At 34.5% G+C, this 15,864-nt stretch overlaps 1 protein-coding gene across 7 annotated transcripts in view; it reads left to right on the forward strand.

The window, feature by feature from the left end:
* The window catches only part of SCN1A (sodium voltage-gated channel alpha subunit 1), a 131,642-nt gene that overhangs the window by 90,695 nt on the left and 25,083 nt on the right, over positions 1-15,864 (forward strand). For all 7 annotated transcript variants that reach the window (XM_030916425.1, XM_030916426.1, XM_030916429.1 and 4 more), the window contains one exon: positions 15,245-15,365. In XM_030916425.1, coding sequence (XP_030772285.1) covers positions 15,245-15,365 — 121 coding nt within the window. The remainder of the gene's footprint in view (positions 1-15,244; positions 15,366-15,864) is intronic.

Consider the following 15,864-nt stretch of genomic DNA (forward strand, 5'->3'; position numbering starts at 1 on the left):
TTTCAACTCACGAGTTTATCAGGACATCATTGTAAGTTGAGGAACATTTACAATACATGTATTATATTGCCTGTATTTCTTATTATATATTTTCCATATAGATTTTTTGACATCATGTAAAATTTTATTTCACTAAAGAACAAAAGATTTAACTCAAGCAAATGATTGATAAATTAAAGGGTAATACAGTATATGTGTGAGTTTTCTCATCCTTAGTAATGGATATTTGTTAGATGAATGAATGAACGATTCAACAAATAGACAAACATCATCAGATTTAATCCTTACAATAACCTGGAAAGAAATATGTTATTATGTTAACTTTTCAGATAAGAAAATTAGCTCAGGGAGCATTAGGTCCCATAACTAGTGAGGGGAGTGCCGAGAGTTGAACTTAGAGCCCTTATTTACAAGTTCTGTTTATTGTTTGTTGCATCACATTGGCTCATGTACATTGAAGATAACTTAGCAACAAGAAATATTCTTGTAGCTTCTTCAACTAAAATTACACTGCCCTATGCATTAGCCTGTTTGGACTGCCATAGCACTATACTATAACTGGGTGGCTTAAACAACCAAAATTTATTTTCTCACAGTCCAGAAACTGGAAAGTCCAAGATCAAAATACCAGCAGGGTCAATGTCTAGTGAGGGCTCACTCCTTGGGTTGGAGACAGACACTTCCTTGCTGTGTCCTCACATGGCCTGTCCTCAATGCATGTACATGGAAAGAGAGAGAACTCTGGTGTTTATTCTTCTTCTTACAAGTGCACCAGCCCTATCAGAATAAAGTCCAGCCTGTATGACCTCATTTAACCTTTATCACCACCTTGCAGGCCCTATCCCCAGATATAGTCATATTGAGGGTTAGAGCTTCAGCATATGAATTTTGTGGAGACAAAACTTAATCCATAGCAACCTACTTTAAAATATTAAGTTAAAAGTCTACGGATATATAAGATAATTAACAAGAAGTCTAGGATAAAGCACATTTACTTCCCATTTAGTATTTGGAAATCTCAAAAACAGCAGGGTGTATAGTCTAAATACACCTTTCAGGCTGTATAGTCTAAATATTTTAAAGGATTGAGTACATTAAAGACATTTTATTAGAAATATAATTCTATTAGATATCACCATGTCCATTGCATTTTGATGGTTGTCCATGGAAGATACCACAGGTATGTGACATTCTTTTGATTTATTGACTATATCCCTTGAAAGACGCTTCAAGTATTTATAATGAGTCTCTGAATAATCTAGGTCATCCTCCACTTGTAGGAGTATGGGGCTAATATTGGAGCTGGAAGCAGTTGCCTTGACCCTAGCATTAGAGTTGCTTAGTTCACATTTGTGAGATAAGAGAAGGGAAAGAAATATAGTGCAGAGACGTAATAGTAGATAGATCCTGTCACATTTCTATGTCTATGGAAATAGATTCAGTACAAAAAAAATAGACTGTTTTTATCAAATATTGTGGACTTTTTTACAGAATTTTTAATTTGAATGTTATGTCAGTTCAGACTTTGTTTATTTGAGTTTTCCTGAGGAATCAGATGAAGGCCAATTTTTGGAAAAATTGTTGTCTTTGTATTTATAAAATTGATTCTGAACTTCTGTTAAAATAAATTTAGTAATAGCCTAGTCTGGTTTCCTTTGTCTTGAATCTTTAGACCTACATTTAGCATTTGATGAAGACTAATGGCTACCATATGCTATCTGTTATATTAAAAAGGAAAAACACTATTTTATTACAAAGACCATCCATAAGATATACATTTTCTGTAAAAATTTGACATGATTCATACTCTTACTGTTTTTGTATATTGATCAAGGCTAAAAGAAATACTAACCTTTTTTTTTTTTTTTTTTTTTTTTTTTTTTGAGACGGAGTCTTGCTCTGTCACCCAGGCTGGAGTGCAGTGGCCGGATCTCAGCTCACTGCAAGCTCCGCCTCCTGGGTTTACGCCATTCTCCTGCCTCAGCCTCCGGAGTAGCTGGGACTACAGGCGACCGCCACCTCGCCCAGCTAGTTTTTTGTATTTTTTTTTTAGTAGAGACGGGGTTTCACCGTGTTAGCCAGGATGGTCTCGATCTCCTGACCTTGTGATTCGCTCGTCTCGGCCTCCCAAAGTGCTGGGATTACAGGCTTGAGCCACCACGCCCGGCCAACACTAACCTTTTTATAAAGCAACAATCCACTGAAGCACCAGGGGTAGTTCTGTTTCTTTCTACTTCATGGCATTTTATATCTTGGAACATTGAAATTTTAAATGTTAGGGTAATAGAAGCTTTAGAGATAATTTAATGTGGTGCTTCTCAAATTGTGCTTCATAGTTTAGTTAGACTTGAGAAATCCCTTTAATAGGCCAGTTTTTGTTGTTGTTGTTGTTGTTGTTGTTTAATGAAATAGTGATCCGCCCACATCGGCCTCCCAAAGTGCTGGGAATATAGGTGTGAGCTACTGCACCCAGCCAATGAAATAGAATAGAATAACGTTAGAGCACATTTCATGTCATAGGGAGAAGTCCTGGTAAATGAGGCTTTTGCCGCCTGTGCTGAACTTTAATGTGTTGCTTGTCTAATTAGAATGCACCCACTTGGTTCATGGGCATAGTGTCTGAAGTTCAGGAGTTCTTAAGCTTCAGAAACACTGTTTCAGCTTTTTGAAGGCAGTGGTAATGAAGCCTTCCCAACCCTAGGCAGAACAGATTGCTTTCTTTTTTGGTTCCCAGAGATACAAGGCATAGAGCATAGTAATAAATAATGCATCTTCTTGACTCATGCATCTTACAAAGTACTATCATATTTTAGGATAGCTACTTATATGCATGCATGTCTCTCCTTTTATGTGGTGACCTACTTAAACATGTTTGGTACAAAGTAGACACTCAGATCAAACTTTTCCAGCTCGTTCAACTCTTGTTAATAAAACCATTTTGAAGGGCTCTCATAAATACTTTCTCTGATTAGGGCATACTTGAGATTGTCATTTTAATTCCAATTATTTTGGACCAAATTTTTCTCTTGATTCAAGATTCACTTGAGTTAGGTTTTGTTGTTTTTGTTTTTGTTAGCCATGTTACCTTGTCACTTTACACCAGCCTTCTAAGAAAGTAATAATCTCTCATCTTTTCCACATGAATTGCTGTTGAAATGCAGTTGTATCTCATCCAGATGAAATTTTGTAATTAAATACTGAAACTTCTATTTATCCCCTAATGATGCATTTCAATTTCTTTTATTCATTTTTGAATCTGGCTTTCTTTTTATGTTCTTTTACAGATTACCATATTGTATCAAATTTCCTGGCACTTTTACTTCACAATTCCTTTCTTCTTGGTCAGAAATAAACCCACACAATATTGTTTGCCCTCGTTGCTTCATCAGTCTCATACTGTATTGTGTTCATCAAAGTAAGGCACAAATTATGCGACATTCTGCTTTTAGAGGAATTAAGCTGACAGCAGATGCCCCAATAGATGAAGAGTCTTTGCTCTATGTTAGAAATGCTGCGTGTAGTACATTAATCTCATCATTTTGATTCTTTTTGTTTTAGCCTTTATTCTTTTTGCCTGTTTTCATTTATTTAGCAGTTATCATATGCCAGGGAGATTAGATAATGGAGTATACTAATAAGCTATAAGGCATGATTTTCTCTCTCTCTGCTTCTCTCTCTTTCTCTCTCCCTCTCTCTCTCTCTCTCTCTCTGTGTGTGTGTGTGTATTTACAGTTGGACCCTGACTTACAATGGTTTGACTTAATGATTCGACTTTATAATGGGTTTATCATGAGTTCGCCCCATAGTAAGTTGAGGAGCATCTGTGTGTATGTGACTTTCAACCTTTAAGTATGAATTTTCATATTGAGACATATGTTACTAATGCAAAAATGTTACCTTCCATGGCCTCTGTTAGACTAGTTTCATTTGAACATGTTATTGTTTCCATTCCTGAATTCCAGTAATGACTTATCTGCAATGCATCATTATAATACCTCCAAAATTATATTAATGCTTTGTGATAAAATTACAAGTGCCCACTGTTTATTATTCATACACTGAACATTTGTTTTTAGACATGTGAGGCCACAGTTATAAAGTTGGTAAATGCTTATACTCTGGAGCTAGATACTGGGTTATATAATTTCATTTTAGCTGCTTACTGTGTGACTTTACCTATCTAATAATCAGTTTCCTCATCTCAAAAACGTGCATAATGTTACTGACTGCATTTTTGGGGCAGAATATTAGAGATAATAAATATGAAGTACTTAGCACAGTGCCTAATATAGAATATTTGATAAATCATCATTATTAGTATTACCAGTTGCATGCCACACTGTTCCAGGTAAGTTTTCTTACAAGAATTACTACTCATAACATATTCCACTGTTTGTCTTTTTTTGTTGTTTGCCTTTTGCTCTCTGTAATAAATTGTTTTATAAGTTTATCTGGGAATGGTGATATATTTTATATTTTCTGTATATTTTTAAATTGTTTTGATTACATTCTTGATATGGTAAGCTCCTTAAAATATTTAAGAAAATTACTTTTCTAAGGGGCATTCCAATCAGGAAATATTAACATGCAGAAACCTAAAGACAGGAAGCAAGAGGGTGTATTTGGAGACAATTAGTAGTTTGGAATTCCTGGGGCATAAATCACAGGAGCTGAGGACGAGATGTAGGTAAGGAGTCTCGGTTTCCAGGAAGCAAGAATAGACTGGTATGAAGAGGTGTGCTGAGCTGGAACTTCATATTTATTTTGCCTCTTACATCTGTGGTGAAGTCACACCTAAGTATCCTCCATTCCAGAGCAAACTAAGGGCTGTTTTTCCTACACCTTCCTCCTATTGGTTTCCAAAAGAAGAAAGGGAATACTATGAGTCACATTTCATCCTCTCTTTAAGTCCTAAGAAACTTCATCCTTCAAAGTGCATTCAAGTAATTTGAGGAATTGTTTTTTTAAACCTCAGAAAATTTCTTGACTCATGCCATAATAGGAATAATGATAAGCCAGAAATATGAATTTTTATTGAACATTAATAATAAAGAATGTTGACTTGGACAGATCTGAGAGAGCTTTGAAGGCTGGGCAAAACTGCCAAGAGTATGCAAAAGACAATACAAAATCTTCTCTCCCCAAATAGAAAGTAAATTTATTTTGGTTATGGATAGTAAAAACATTTTTATCCTCTGAAGTACCTACCACAATGCTGGGTACATAACAGTTGCCCAATAATTTTTTGAGTTTTGGTTGATTTATATGGATACTAGATTAAGAGCCTATAAGCCTTAACTCTACTATGAGCAAATCGCTAAATCTATATTACCCCGTTTCCTAATTTATTGAATGAGGTATCTGTCCTATGATGCTTATAGAAATGTTATGAAGCTCTAAAAGCTATTTGGAAGTTAAAAATGTTCAAAAGTGTAAGGTGATATCAAGAAAATTACTACTATAATTCCATTTAAATAAAAAATTTTAAATAAATTGAGTTATTAAAGTTATACTTTTGGGAACAAAAATGGCATATTACTAAAGTAATTATAAAAGAAATATACTTGTTTTTGTGATGAGTGAGCTCTAGAATAATGAGTAAAAATGTCAGTGAGGTCCTTGTAATTCAGGTTATATTAATAACAGTTATTGTTAAATGTTCACCATGGACAAAGTACTATTGGAGGGCATATATTGTCTCATTCAGTCTTTACGCCATAAGACACACTGTTATTCCAGCCTTAAGATGAGAAAAATAAACATATTTTCAACAAAGGAAAACTTGTCAAAGTTACACAAATAAGGATGATGCTGGGTGGGCCTGACCTAATCAGGCAAACTCTTTAAATGCAGAGTGATTTCTCCTGCTATCACATAGAGGAAGCTGAAAAGATATGCTCTGCCTGGCCCAGAAAAAAGCAAACACTCATATTGTGAACTGCATACAGCAGCCATGTGGCCAGGGACTATGGGTGGCCTCTAGTTGCTGAGAGTGGTTCTTGGCCATGAACTGGCAGGAAAGTAGGAAGCCCAGTCTTATAATTATGAGAAACGAACTCTGCAAACGACAGTAAACTTGGAAGAAGATCCTGAGCCCTAGAAAAGAACTGGATTTCCAGCCAACACCTTGACATCATCCCAATGAGACCCTGAGCAAAGAATCCAATTAGGCAGTGCCAGACTTCTGACCTATAGAAACTGTGGATGGTAAATGTATGTTGTTCTAAGATGCTGGGTGCATGCTCATTTGTTACACAGACATAGAAAACTAATACATTTGGCAAATAATACTTGTTAGGAAAACTCAAATGATTTTCTATGTGTAAAGAGCAATTGCAATCAAATAAGAACACTAATACTCCAATAGAAAAATAGGCAAAAGACCAGGCACCGTGGCTCACTCCTGTAGTCACAGCACTTTGGGAGGCCAAGGTGAGTGAATTGCTTGAGCTCCAGAGTTCAACACCAGCCTGAGGATCAGATGCTGTCTCTACAAAAAATACAAAAATTAGCCGGGTGTGGTGATATCACCTGTAGTCCCAGTTACTTGGGAGGCTGAGGCAGGAGAATTGGTTGAACCTGGGAGGTCGAGGCTGCAGTGAGCTGTGATTGCATCACTGCATGCCAGTCTGAGTGACGGAACGAGACCTGTCTCAAATAAATAAATAAACAAGTAAGAGTCAAAAGAGACAAGTCATAAAAAAATATAATCGGAAGACAAACCTTAAGAAATATTACTCCTAATTGTTATCAAATAAATTAATATCAAAACAACGGTAGTGTACTTTCTACTTTTCAATTTGGCCAATAAAAAAGAAGAAACAAAAGCAACACATGAAAAGGAAAACAAAACAAAAACCCAGGTAAATAATGCATTATGCTGATGAAGGAGACCCATGAGATAGATACTTACAAATCTCAGAACATGGTACCTTTCAATAAATGTTTAGTGATTGAATATTTCATGTACAGCTAATAGTGAAATTAAGAGCCCAGCTATATGTGGATGGTTTCTTTCTTTCTAAGGTGGGAATAGCTGTTTACTTCTCCTTGGTCAGAGATGATCAGAGGATTTTTCTTTTTATTGATTTATTTGTTTGTTTGTTTTTTGAGACAGGGCCTCACTCTGTCTGTCATCCACGCTGGAGTGCAGCGGCGTAACCATAGCTTACTGCAGCCTCAACCTCCTGGGTTCAAGCCATCCTCCCACCTCAGCCTCCAAAGTAGCTAAGACTACAGGCATGCACCACCACATCCAGCTATTTAAAAAAATTTTGGCCGGGCGCGGTATCTCACGCTGTAATCCCAGCACTTAGGGAGGCTGAGGTGGGTGGATCACCTGAGGTCAGGAGTTTGACACAAGCCTTGCCAACATGGTGAAACCCTGTCTCTACTAAAAATATAAATAATTAGCCAGGCGTGGTGGCAGGTGCCTGTAATCCCAGCTACTTGGGAGGCTGAGGCAGGCGAATCGCTTGAGCCTGGGAAGCAGAGGTTGCAGTGAGCCGAGATTGCGCCATTGCACTCCAGCCTGGGCAACAAGAGCGAAACTCCGTATCAAAAATAAATAAACAAATAATAAATTTAAAACACCAAATTTTTTTCTTTTTTTTTTTTAGTAGGGACAGCAGGATCTCACTATGTTGCCCAGGATGATCACAGGACTTTTCTAGCCACAGTCCCAGCATGTTACCCAGCCTGTGCAGGCCCAACAGCCACACCCACTCTGAGTTTCCTGATCCTTTTCTCCTCCAGAGTCCAGATCTGCTCCCTCATCACCTTCTCATCAGTCCTCACATCACATCTCTCTTTGCTTTAAGACTTTCCAAATGTATCATTTCAAATTCCAAAACACTCCAAAGTCATAGAAAATTAAAACTGGAACTTTAAAGATCATCTCCTCATTTTACATATTTAAAAAAATGGGCTAAAGGAAGAATTATTTGAGCAAAGCCACACAGAAAGCGAGAGGTCAAACCAGGTTTCGGTTTCTTTCCAGTTTGTTGTTGGTGGCTTTCTTTCCACTACTGTGGCCTGGGCCAGGAGAAGCGTGAAAAAATAAGATTGTTGGCTCCACTGGAGGCCATAACTTGTTTTAAAAATTCTTGGAATAGTCAGTTCAGAAATGGTGAGTGACAGATGTGGCTTGGCTGTATAAAGTCATTTACATCATCTACTTACTCCGTATATGGATCATTTTACCACATGATAATATATGCACATATTCTGCATATATGCAAATGAAATGACCAACATACATACTTATTGTAATGATGTATAGTTATAAAATATTCATAGAGGCACCATGTTGAATTTAAAGAGCTTTAAAGTCAAGAGTTTTATATCCCAGTCTTTTTTTAGCCTACTGTTTTTTGCCAAATCAATTATATTATCCTGATCTACTTTACCAATCTGAATATTGTACTTTTCTGAGGTCACATTCAATTCCAGTCCCTCTGAGCTTCCAGTAAAAAACCTGAGTATAATTTGTCAACTTTACCTGATTGGTAGTATATGTTTTCACATAGCAAAGCTTTCACATTTTGCTGCTTCTGTAAGCCTGGTTGTTGGTACTTAGCCTTAAAAAGTCAGAACTACTGATTATTTATTTCTTGGAGAAAAAAGAAAATATTGCAACTTTTCTAAAATGATTCAATGTAACAAGATCATGCGAGTGACATCCCATTACTTTTGCCACATTGTATTGGCTAGAAGCAAATCACAGGTCCTGTCCATATACAAGGCATGACAACAGTGGCCAGAAATTTTGGAGACCATCTTAGAATTCTGTTTACTACAGACTGTCATGAAGAAAGCATGTTTGCAGACATAAAGAAAAGATTCTTACATGTCATTCAACATACTGTCAATTCTTCTTCAAGTTTATAGATTAAACCTCTGAAATAACGGTTTTAATGCCCACAAAGATACTGTCTCTTCATTTGGTATAACCCCCTCACCCCCCAGTTACTAGTGGTGTTGGTGACAAATTCTAAACTTTAAGAGACTTTTTAAAATAATGTCTCCTTGCATTAGTTTAGTGCCAAGTTGTTTTATCTGAAATTGCTAAATCTTGAAGACTTTTTTCATTGTATCACCTTTCTTCCACTGCAATTCATGATACTAAATTCCACATAATTTTCCCTATATTCACCACACGTATTTTTTCTTTCATTTGACATCTTCTTTTTAAATTTGGGCATGCATTTCCCCAAATTTTGATCCAATTATGGTTTTCCAATACATTTTTTAAATTTTCATTTATGTATTTATTTATTTTAGAAATGGGATCCGGCTATAACGCTGAAATTGTTCTCAAACTTGTAAGCTCAAGCAATTCTCCTGCCTCAGCCTCCCAAGTAGCTGAGAGTGTAGGCAGTTTTCCAATCTTTTAAATAACATTTTAATCAAATTTTTTCATGTATCATGCATAAATTAGATGAAAGTGGAACTTCCCTGCTCAAATTAAAGCCTTCAGCCACTTAAGGCTGGAGTGAGATCTCTGCAGAACATTGGCTGGAAACACCTCTTCTGTAATATTAGTAGGACAGATGCCTTTCACTGCAACATACATACTAAATGTTGGTATAATTGTTGATTGAAATTTAGCTGTGCAGTTTATCATCTGCAGATGATAGACTTTCTCTAAGTTCTAAAGTACATTAATGACTAAGCATGTAGCATTTTAGATATAATTTATACAAATTAAGTGTTTAAGCTTAATGCCTTTCTTATTTTGAAAAACTTACTGTCATCTTTGAGAAGGTCTTGGTGGCTTTTATATTAATGTTTTTATTTATTTTAATCTATTGACTATGTAAAAAGGATTATTATTTGTTTAATTTAATTTTAATTTCTGTATTGATATTCCTTATTTAACATGCCGATCAAAACTTTTGCTGTTTCCCATATTTTGGCTAAAACAGTTTAGTTCAGTCACTTGTGTACTTATTTCATTTTGTTTTTCTTTACTTTCTTACACTAATGCTCATTTATTTACATTATATATAAATTTCCAGAAAAAGCACTAACACTTCTCTCAGGTTATCATAGTTTATCTAGAGTAATTCATTGACATAAGCCCCGTTGCTTATGGTTTAATCTTTCTAATATTCACATGTCACTTTTTCTGGTGTTATTATGATTTGAAAGTAGGGGAAAATTCTTCTTACTGTTATGAGAATCAAGGTCTATCATAGGGGTTAGCTATGATGTGGCTTACCAGCCTCCCTTTGCAAAATGCTGACTTGGGAAGTGGAGCTTAAGCCAAATATGAATATCATTTTTAAAATCTAATTTTTAACCATATATTGTTCCTGAAAGATGTATACACTTCTCTGGATCCAAACATTCAACTGCTCCATTTATTTACAAAATAAAAATGACATATATAAAAATACCACTTTAGACCACTTGTGGTAGCATGGGTTCATTGTTTGGAGTGCTACATCAATGCTTTAGCATGAGCTGCACTTGTAATTCATCATCTATTGTTTCTGTTTAGTTTCTTTTTCCCCCCAGAGGACAAATATCTTAATGAATCATATAAAGCAACCTGAATTTAGTCTCTTTCTAGAAATTTATAATAGTACCTATTTAAAAATAATTATTCACACCTAATTTTATAGTTTTTTAATGTACATGTATCCATGTGGGGGATTTACCTGTATTACATTTATTCAATGACTTTGACTTAGTCTTTATAAATACAACAACACTTTTTAAATGCATTTTTCAAATTCTACAGGATTAAATTACACACTTACAGTATTTTAGAATAGTGTAAATTGATTAGAAAATAAACATAACTTATTCTTGATAAGCGTACCATTCAGCTGGTGAAAATACAAATATGCAGGTATACTAGGCAGTAGCCAACTACCTGAGCAATTTTTACACATCAAGGTCATCAGTTATTGTATTTTACTAAGAAAACTGCAAGTGTCATTTTGTAAGTTCATTAGAATGAAGAGAAGTTATAATAAAAAAGCAATATGCACCCAAAGTAGTGCCTATAAAGTGTTGAAAGGGGTTTAAATAAGAGAGTAATTATTACTCTTTCACATTGATGGGAGGAAAAATCACTTTAAGAAAAAGCCAGAGAACATTAAGAAGTTCGCCTTGATTAACACACAGCTTCTATCTGTGAAAGACAAATTTGGGAGATTTGGTTGGAACTCTAAGTTGAAAATAAAAACTTCATCCATCACTAATATCTGAAACAGAGATATTCATCTATTCATTCATTCACTAAATGTTTATCAGTCATTCACCATACATACACTAAGCTTTGTGGACCACAAAGGTCTAAGTTACATGAAGCTAGAATGAGGATGGCCATTTTTATTTATAGTTATATAAATAACTATATATATAAACAAAGAAAAGGTAAAAGAGTGAACAGAAATTTCATAGGAATTTGGAATCTGGCTGAGAAAATAGTTATTTCAGAGATAAAATAAGGAAAACTGTCTTTTGATTACTGCCAATGTTTGAAATAAGTAAAAGTAAACAAAAAAAATTTGAGTCTGGGTGCTGAAAGAGTGATATTGCAGAATCAGGAATTTGGTTAAAGAAGTACGTTTAAGATTGTTTAAAAAGTCATTACTTAGATTGAGAGCATGCTAAGTTTGAACATTATTGGGCACACCTCCACTTTCCTACCGTAGTTCAGACAGACTGTAGAATATACTTATATTGCTTTAAGAAGCTTTAAAATTAATTTGTGAACATGTAGAAGATCACTCGTCTAGACCTGTGAACTTTCCAAGTGTAGATATTCCACTAGAATGCTAATAAGGGCATTTGATCATCTTTTAAATCATCTTAAAAATTCTGAAATATGGAGTGGCTCCAAGCTCTATGCATTAAAAAAAAAAAAAAAACATACTTAGAAGCATATTGTATCCATCCATTGTGACTATCTTTGGCTTTGCCATTAATGTTTTACAATTTGGAGAAGTAACACTATTCACCAATTCCTGGATCTACAGCCTATGGTCCCAGTTTGTTTATAAAGTAGTCCTCATGAAATAGCAAATGTATTCAGAAACATTTAACATATTTTAAACATAAGTTAATTTACAGTTCATATTATCTTGTAATATTCATACAATCATACAGTTCATACAATCTTATAATGTTCTTAATATCCACCACATTCTTAAAGAGTTACCAATGTACTATGAGTACTTACAAGCACTTGCTCATGTACTTGAAATTAGTAGTAAGTTTACTTTCCTAACATTTAGTAGACAGGGTAGAGTTTGTGTGTGTCCAAATGCATGCCAACTCTTACATTGTTCAATTTTCCATTTTGATGTTATTCTCATATTGTGTTATATCATCATTACACAATCTTGGTGTAAAGATAAAATAGGTGTAAAGAGATAAAATAGGAATGGAAATCATATAAACTTAAAACTCAGATTTTTTTAGTGAATTGAGACTCTAACGCAAAAACATCAGAACACTATAAGTCTACATGTATTTTTAAAAAGTAATTCTGTAAGAGTGACCATCTTAGGTAAGCATCCTAAAAATAAATGTCTAAATAAGAAATACAAGATGAATATCTTAATATTAAAATGTATTGAACTGTTGATCTGTTTGTCTTCTTCAGAGAATGTCATTTTGAAAATGTGTCAAAAAGTAACATAAGTTCTTTTGGGTTCTTGTAATTTTCACAGAAAATAGTCATAACTTAGGTAAGTCAGATAAGTCTTTGTCTTAGAACAAGTAATTGCATGATATTACTAGTAATCAAGGAAGAAAAATTTTTATGGACCTTTTCATGCCAGGATTTAATTCACCTTACAATTGGATAAAACACTTATGTGCAAAGAATCAGTCATTTATGTGTGGCACTTACATGAAGATTAATTACTCAGCAACTTTTTGTTCTGCTGATTACTGACAACCTATACTGATGAAGAGTAGATTTTTATGCTAATATTCTATTATTTTGTGAGTCTTGATATAGACTGGAAAACTATGTAGGGATCAGATCTAGCAGATAACAGTTTTATATATATATATATATATATATATATATATATATATATATAGAGAGAGAGAGAGAGAGAGAGAGAGAGAGAGAGAGAGAGAGAGAGAAAAGTAGATTTGCTATTATAATTCTCTGTACCTGAATGCCTCTCTACACAAATTTATTCACAGGAAATAATATCCTTTCTAGTTCTTAATTAATTTTGGTGAAAATTGTTAAAATTCTCAAATCCCATTATCTAATTGTTTTATGAAGAATGGGCATCTTACACAAGATTGCTTTTCTACAGTGAAGAACAATGAGTGATGAAATGTTGCTCACATGGTTTTTATAAAATAAGTTAATGAATTTTATTATGGCCCAGAGAGTGCCAATCAAGGTCATTTTTAAAATATGAAGGCACTTGTTGAAGTGACAAGTCTCAGCCTAGGTGTATCACTTTACGGCCAAATGATGAATCTGTGTAACGTTGAGGATAAGACCTGAGAATTTCTTCAGAAGACCATGTGATGTTATGAGTAGTTTGACTGAGAATGTAACTAACGCCTGCCATTAGGTGATTCTCTTTCTTTGTCAGAGGAAGAAACCAATGACTTATTCCTGTATACACTTTTAATTCAGTGCAAATGCTAGAACAGAACACAAATATAATCAAAGCTAAATGCAACCCAAAAGTAGATTATAATCTATTTGCTGCTGGCTATCATGTTGAACAATCAACTTTTCAGCTTCTTAGTGTAGTATGCAAGTCTATTTAATATGTGTCAGAATGTTGAAATTAGTCTTCAGTGAGAAATATTTTTGTAATTTCAAAGGCCAACTTCAACCTGACTTCTCAGAACTATGACAGAGTTATATACCATTATAGGTCCTAATTTTCTGTAGCTGTCAGTTAAGTTTTTCTATTTTAAGAAATGAAAAGGAAAGGAAAGAAGGCAACTAAATATGGACCCAGACATATGAGCTATCCTTCTTCAAGCAAATGCAAATATTTTGGTGAAACTCTTTCTGAAATATCAACACTCTTCTATGTATGTGAAATTCTTATTAACAATTGTAATATTGTGTTTAATTTTTACTATTTACAATATTGTGATAACGGGTTGAATGGCTTGTTGTTGTGTGCGCTTGAATGCCTACTGGAGGGTCTACACAAGCCTAAAGTTTGGAAAACACTACTAGATTTGATACTTCAATAAGGATTACAGATATTTCAGTTATCAGTGAATACTCAGCTTGTAGCATATTGTTGGTGTTCCAAAAAAAATTAGTTGAATAAATTAATGAATTAATTACACTTGCCAAAAACTTATAAGCCAGTTTGCTGGCCTTCAGAAAGAGCGTTCATGAGTTTTTCCTATCTTAATGTGTAAGTTAATGTTTTCTATTATCTCTGCCATCTTTGTCTTCTGAGAACCATAGAAAGAGAAGTGTGTATCCTATCACTATTGTCAAAACATGAAGGATATTGTTATTGTTGTTGTTGTTTAACTAGATTTTGTTCTTTCAGCTTCACATGGCATATTAACATAAACATGATTTGTCAGAGGAAACCGAATTTTCCCACACACTGTTTATCTCATTTTACAACACTTCAGGCTCTAAAATATTTGCCAGAAATTGAAGATGTCTATTTAATATCTCTAAGGTTATTTATTGATGTAATTTTTAACATATTTTATAACAATTTCTCTCCAAATGAGCACATTTATAGTAAATAACTCTGAATGCCTTAACCATGAATCTTAGTAACATGAGTGAAAACAACAGGTGATATTTTCACACATAGGTAAGACATTGTTAAAGAAATATGTAAAGTCAAACATTAAACTGCAGAATAACCTAACGACATTATTATCTTCTAAGGTAAGGTTTCTCTTTCTCTCCTGCTCCTTTTCCCTTACTCTTCTGTTCCTTTTCCCTTTCTCCTCCTCCCTCTTCTCTTCCCTCTGTCCCCTGCTTCTCTAATCCACAGGGCAGTGTTTTGCTCAGTACATGTGGCTGATGGCCTTTTGTAACCTCATAACACAGCAATCTGATTTCATGCTTACATGGTGAATTATGGTAAAAGAGTTAACATAGACAATGATTTTCTGATTTCCTCCTCTTATTCAATCTCTCTTTTTCTCTAAAAATATCTCTACCTCAAGAAGAATAAAAAAACAAATTTATAGTAATAATCCTTTCTTGGCAGTCAAAATGAAAGGACTTTACTTTCTACGTCCATCTCACTTACAGAAACTGAATGAAAGCAGTAGCTCATCAGAAGGTAGCACTGTGGACATCGGCGCACCTGCAGAAGAACAGCCCGTAGTGGAACCTGAAGAAACCCTTGAACCGGAAGCCTGTTTCACTGAAGGTAAAGAAAAGAATCCTAATGTTAATCTTTCATTTGGAGTGCAGCTTGTTTAGCTGTTAGTCACCTAAAATAAATCACATATAATAAAACGGCACTTTGTAATAGATATAATTCAATTACCTCTAATATACTGATAGACAAAAAACTTAAAGTCTAGCGTTGTGCTTTGATTATATCTGCCCAATACATGGAAGAGATTAAGAACATGGAGGAAAAATATTTTAATGTCATCAAAACTTCTAGCTTATGTTTTTAAATTAAATGGTGATCTCACAATAAGTTAGCATCTTAAAAACCCTAGTGAAAATGATCCTACACAGAATTTGCCTTAAAGGTAACTTTCTGACTGCTAAAGCTAAATGGATTGCTAGTGCTAAATTGTGTTTCTTTAATGAAAACATCAGTTTCCAATGATTGTTGGATGAAATGGGGAATAAATACTGCCCTTGAAACTCAATACCTAACCAGTCACAAGTTAAGCCTGGTGCAGTGTGGGCAA

Source organism: Rhinopithecus roxellana, chromosome 14 (assembly GCF_007565055.1).
Source record: "Rhinopithecus roxellana isolate Shanxi Qingling chromosome 14, ASM756505v1, whole genome shotgun sequence".
Lineage (NCBI taxonomy): Eukaryota > Metazoa > Chordata > Mammalia > Primates > Cercopithecidae > Rhinopithecus > Rhinopithecus roxellana.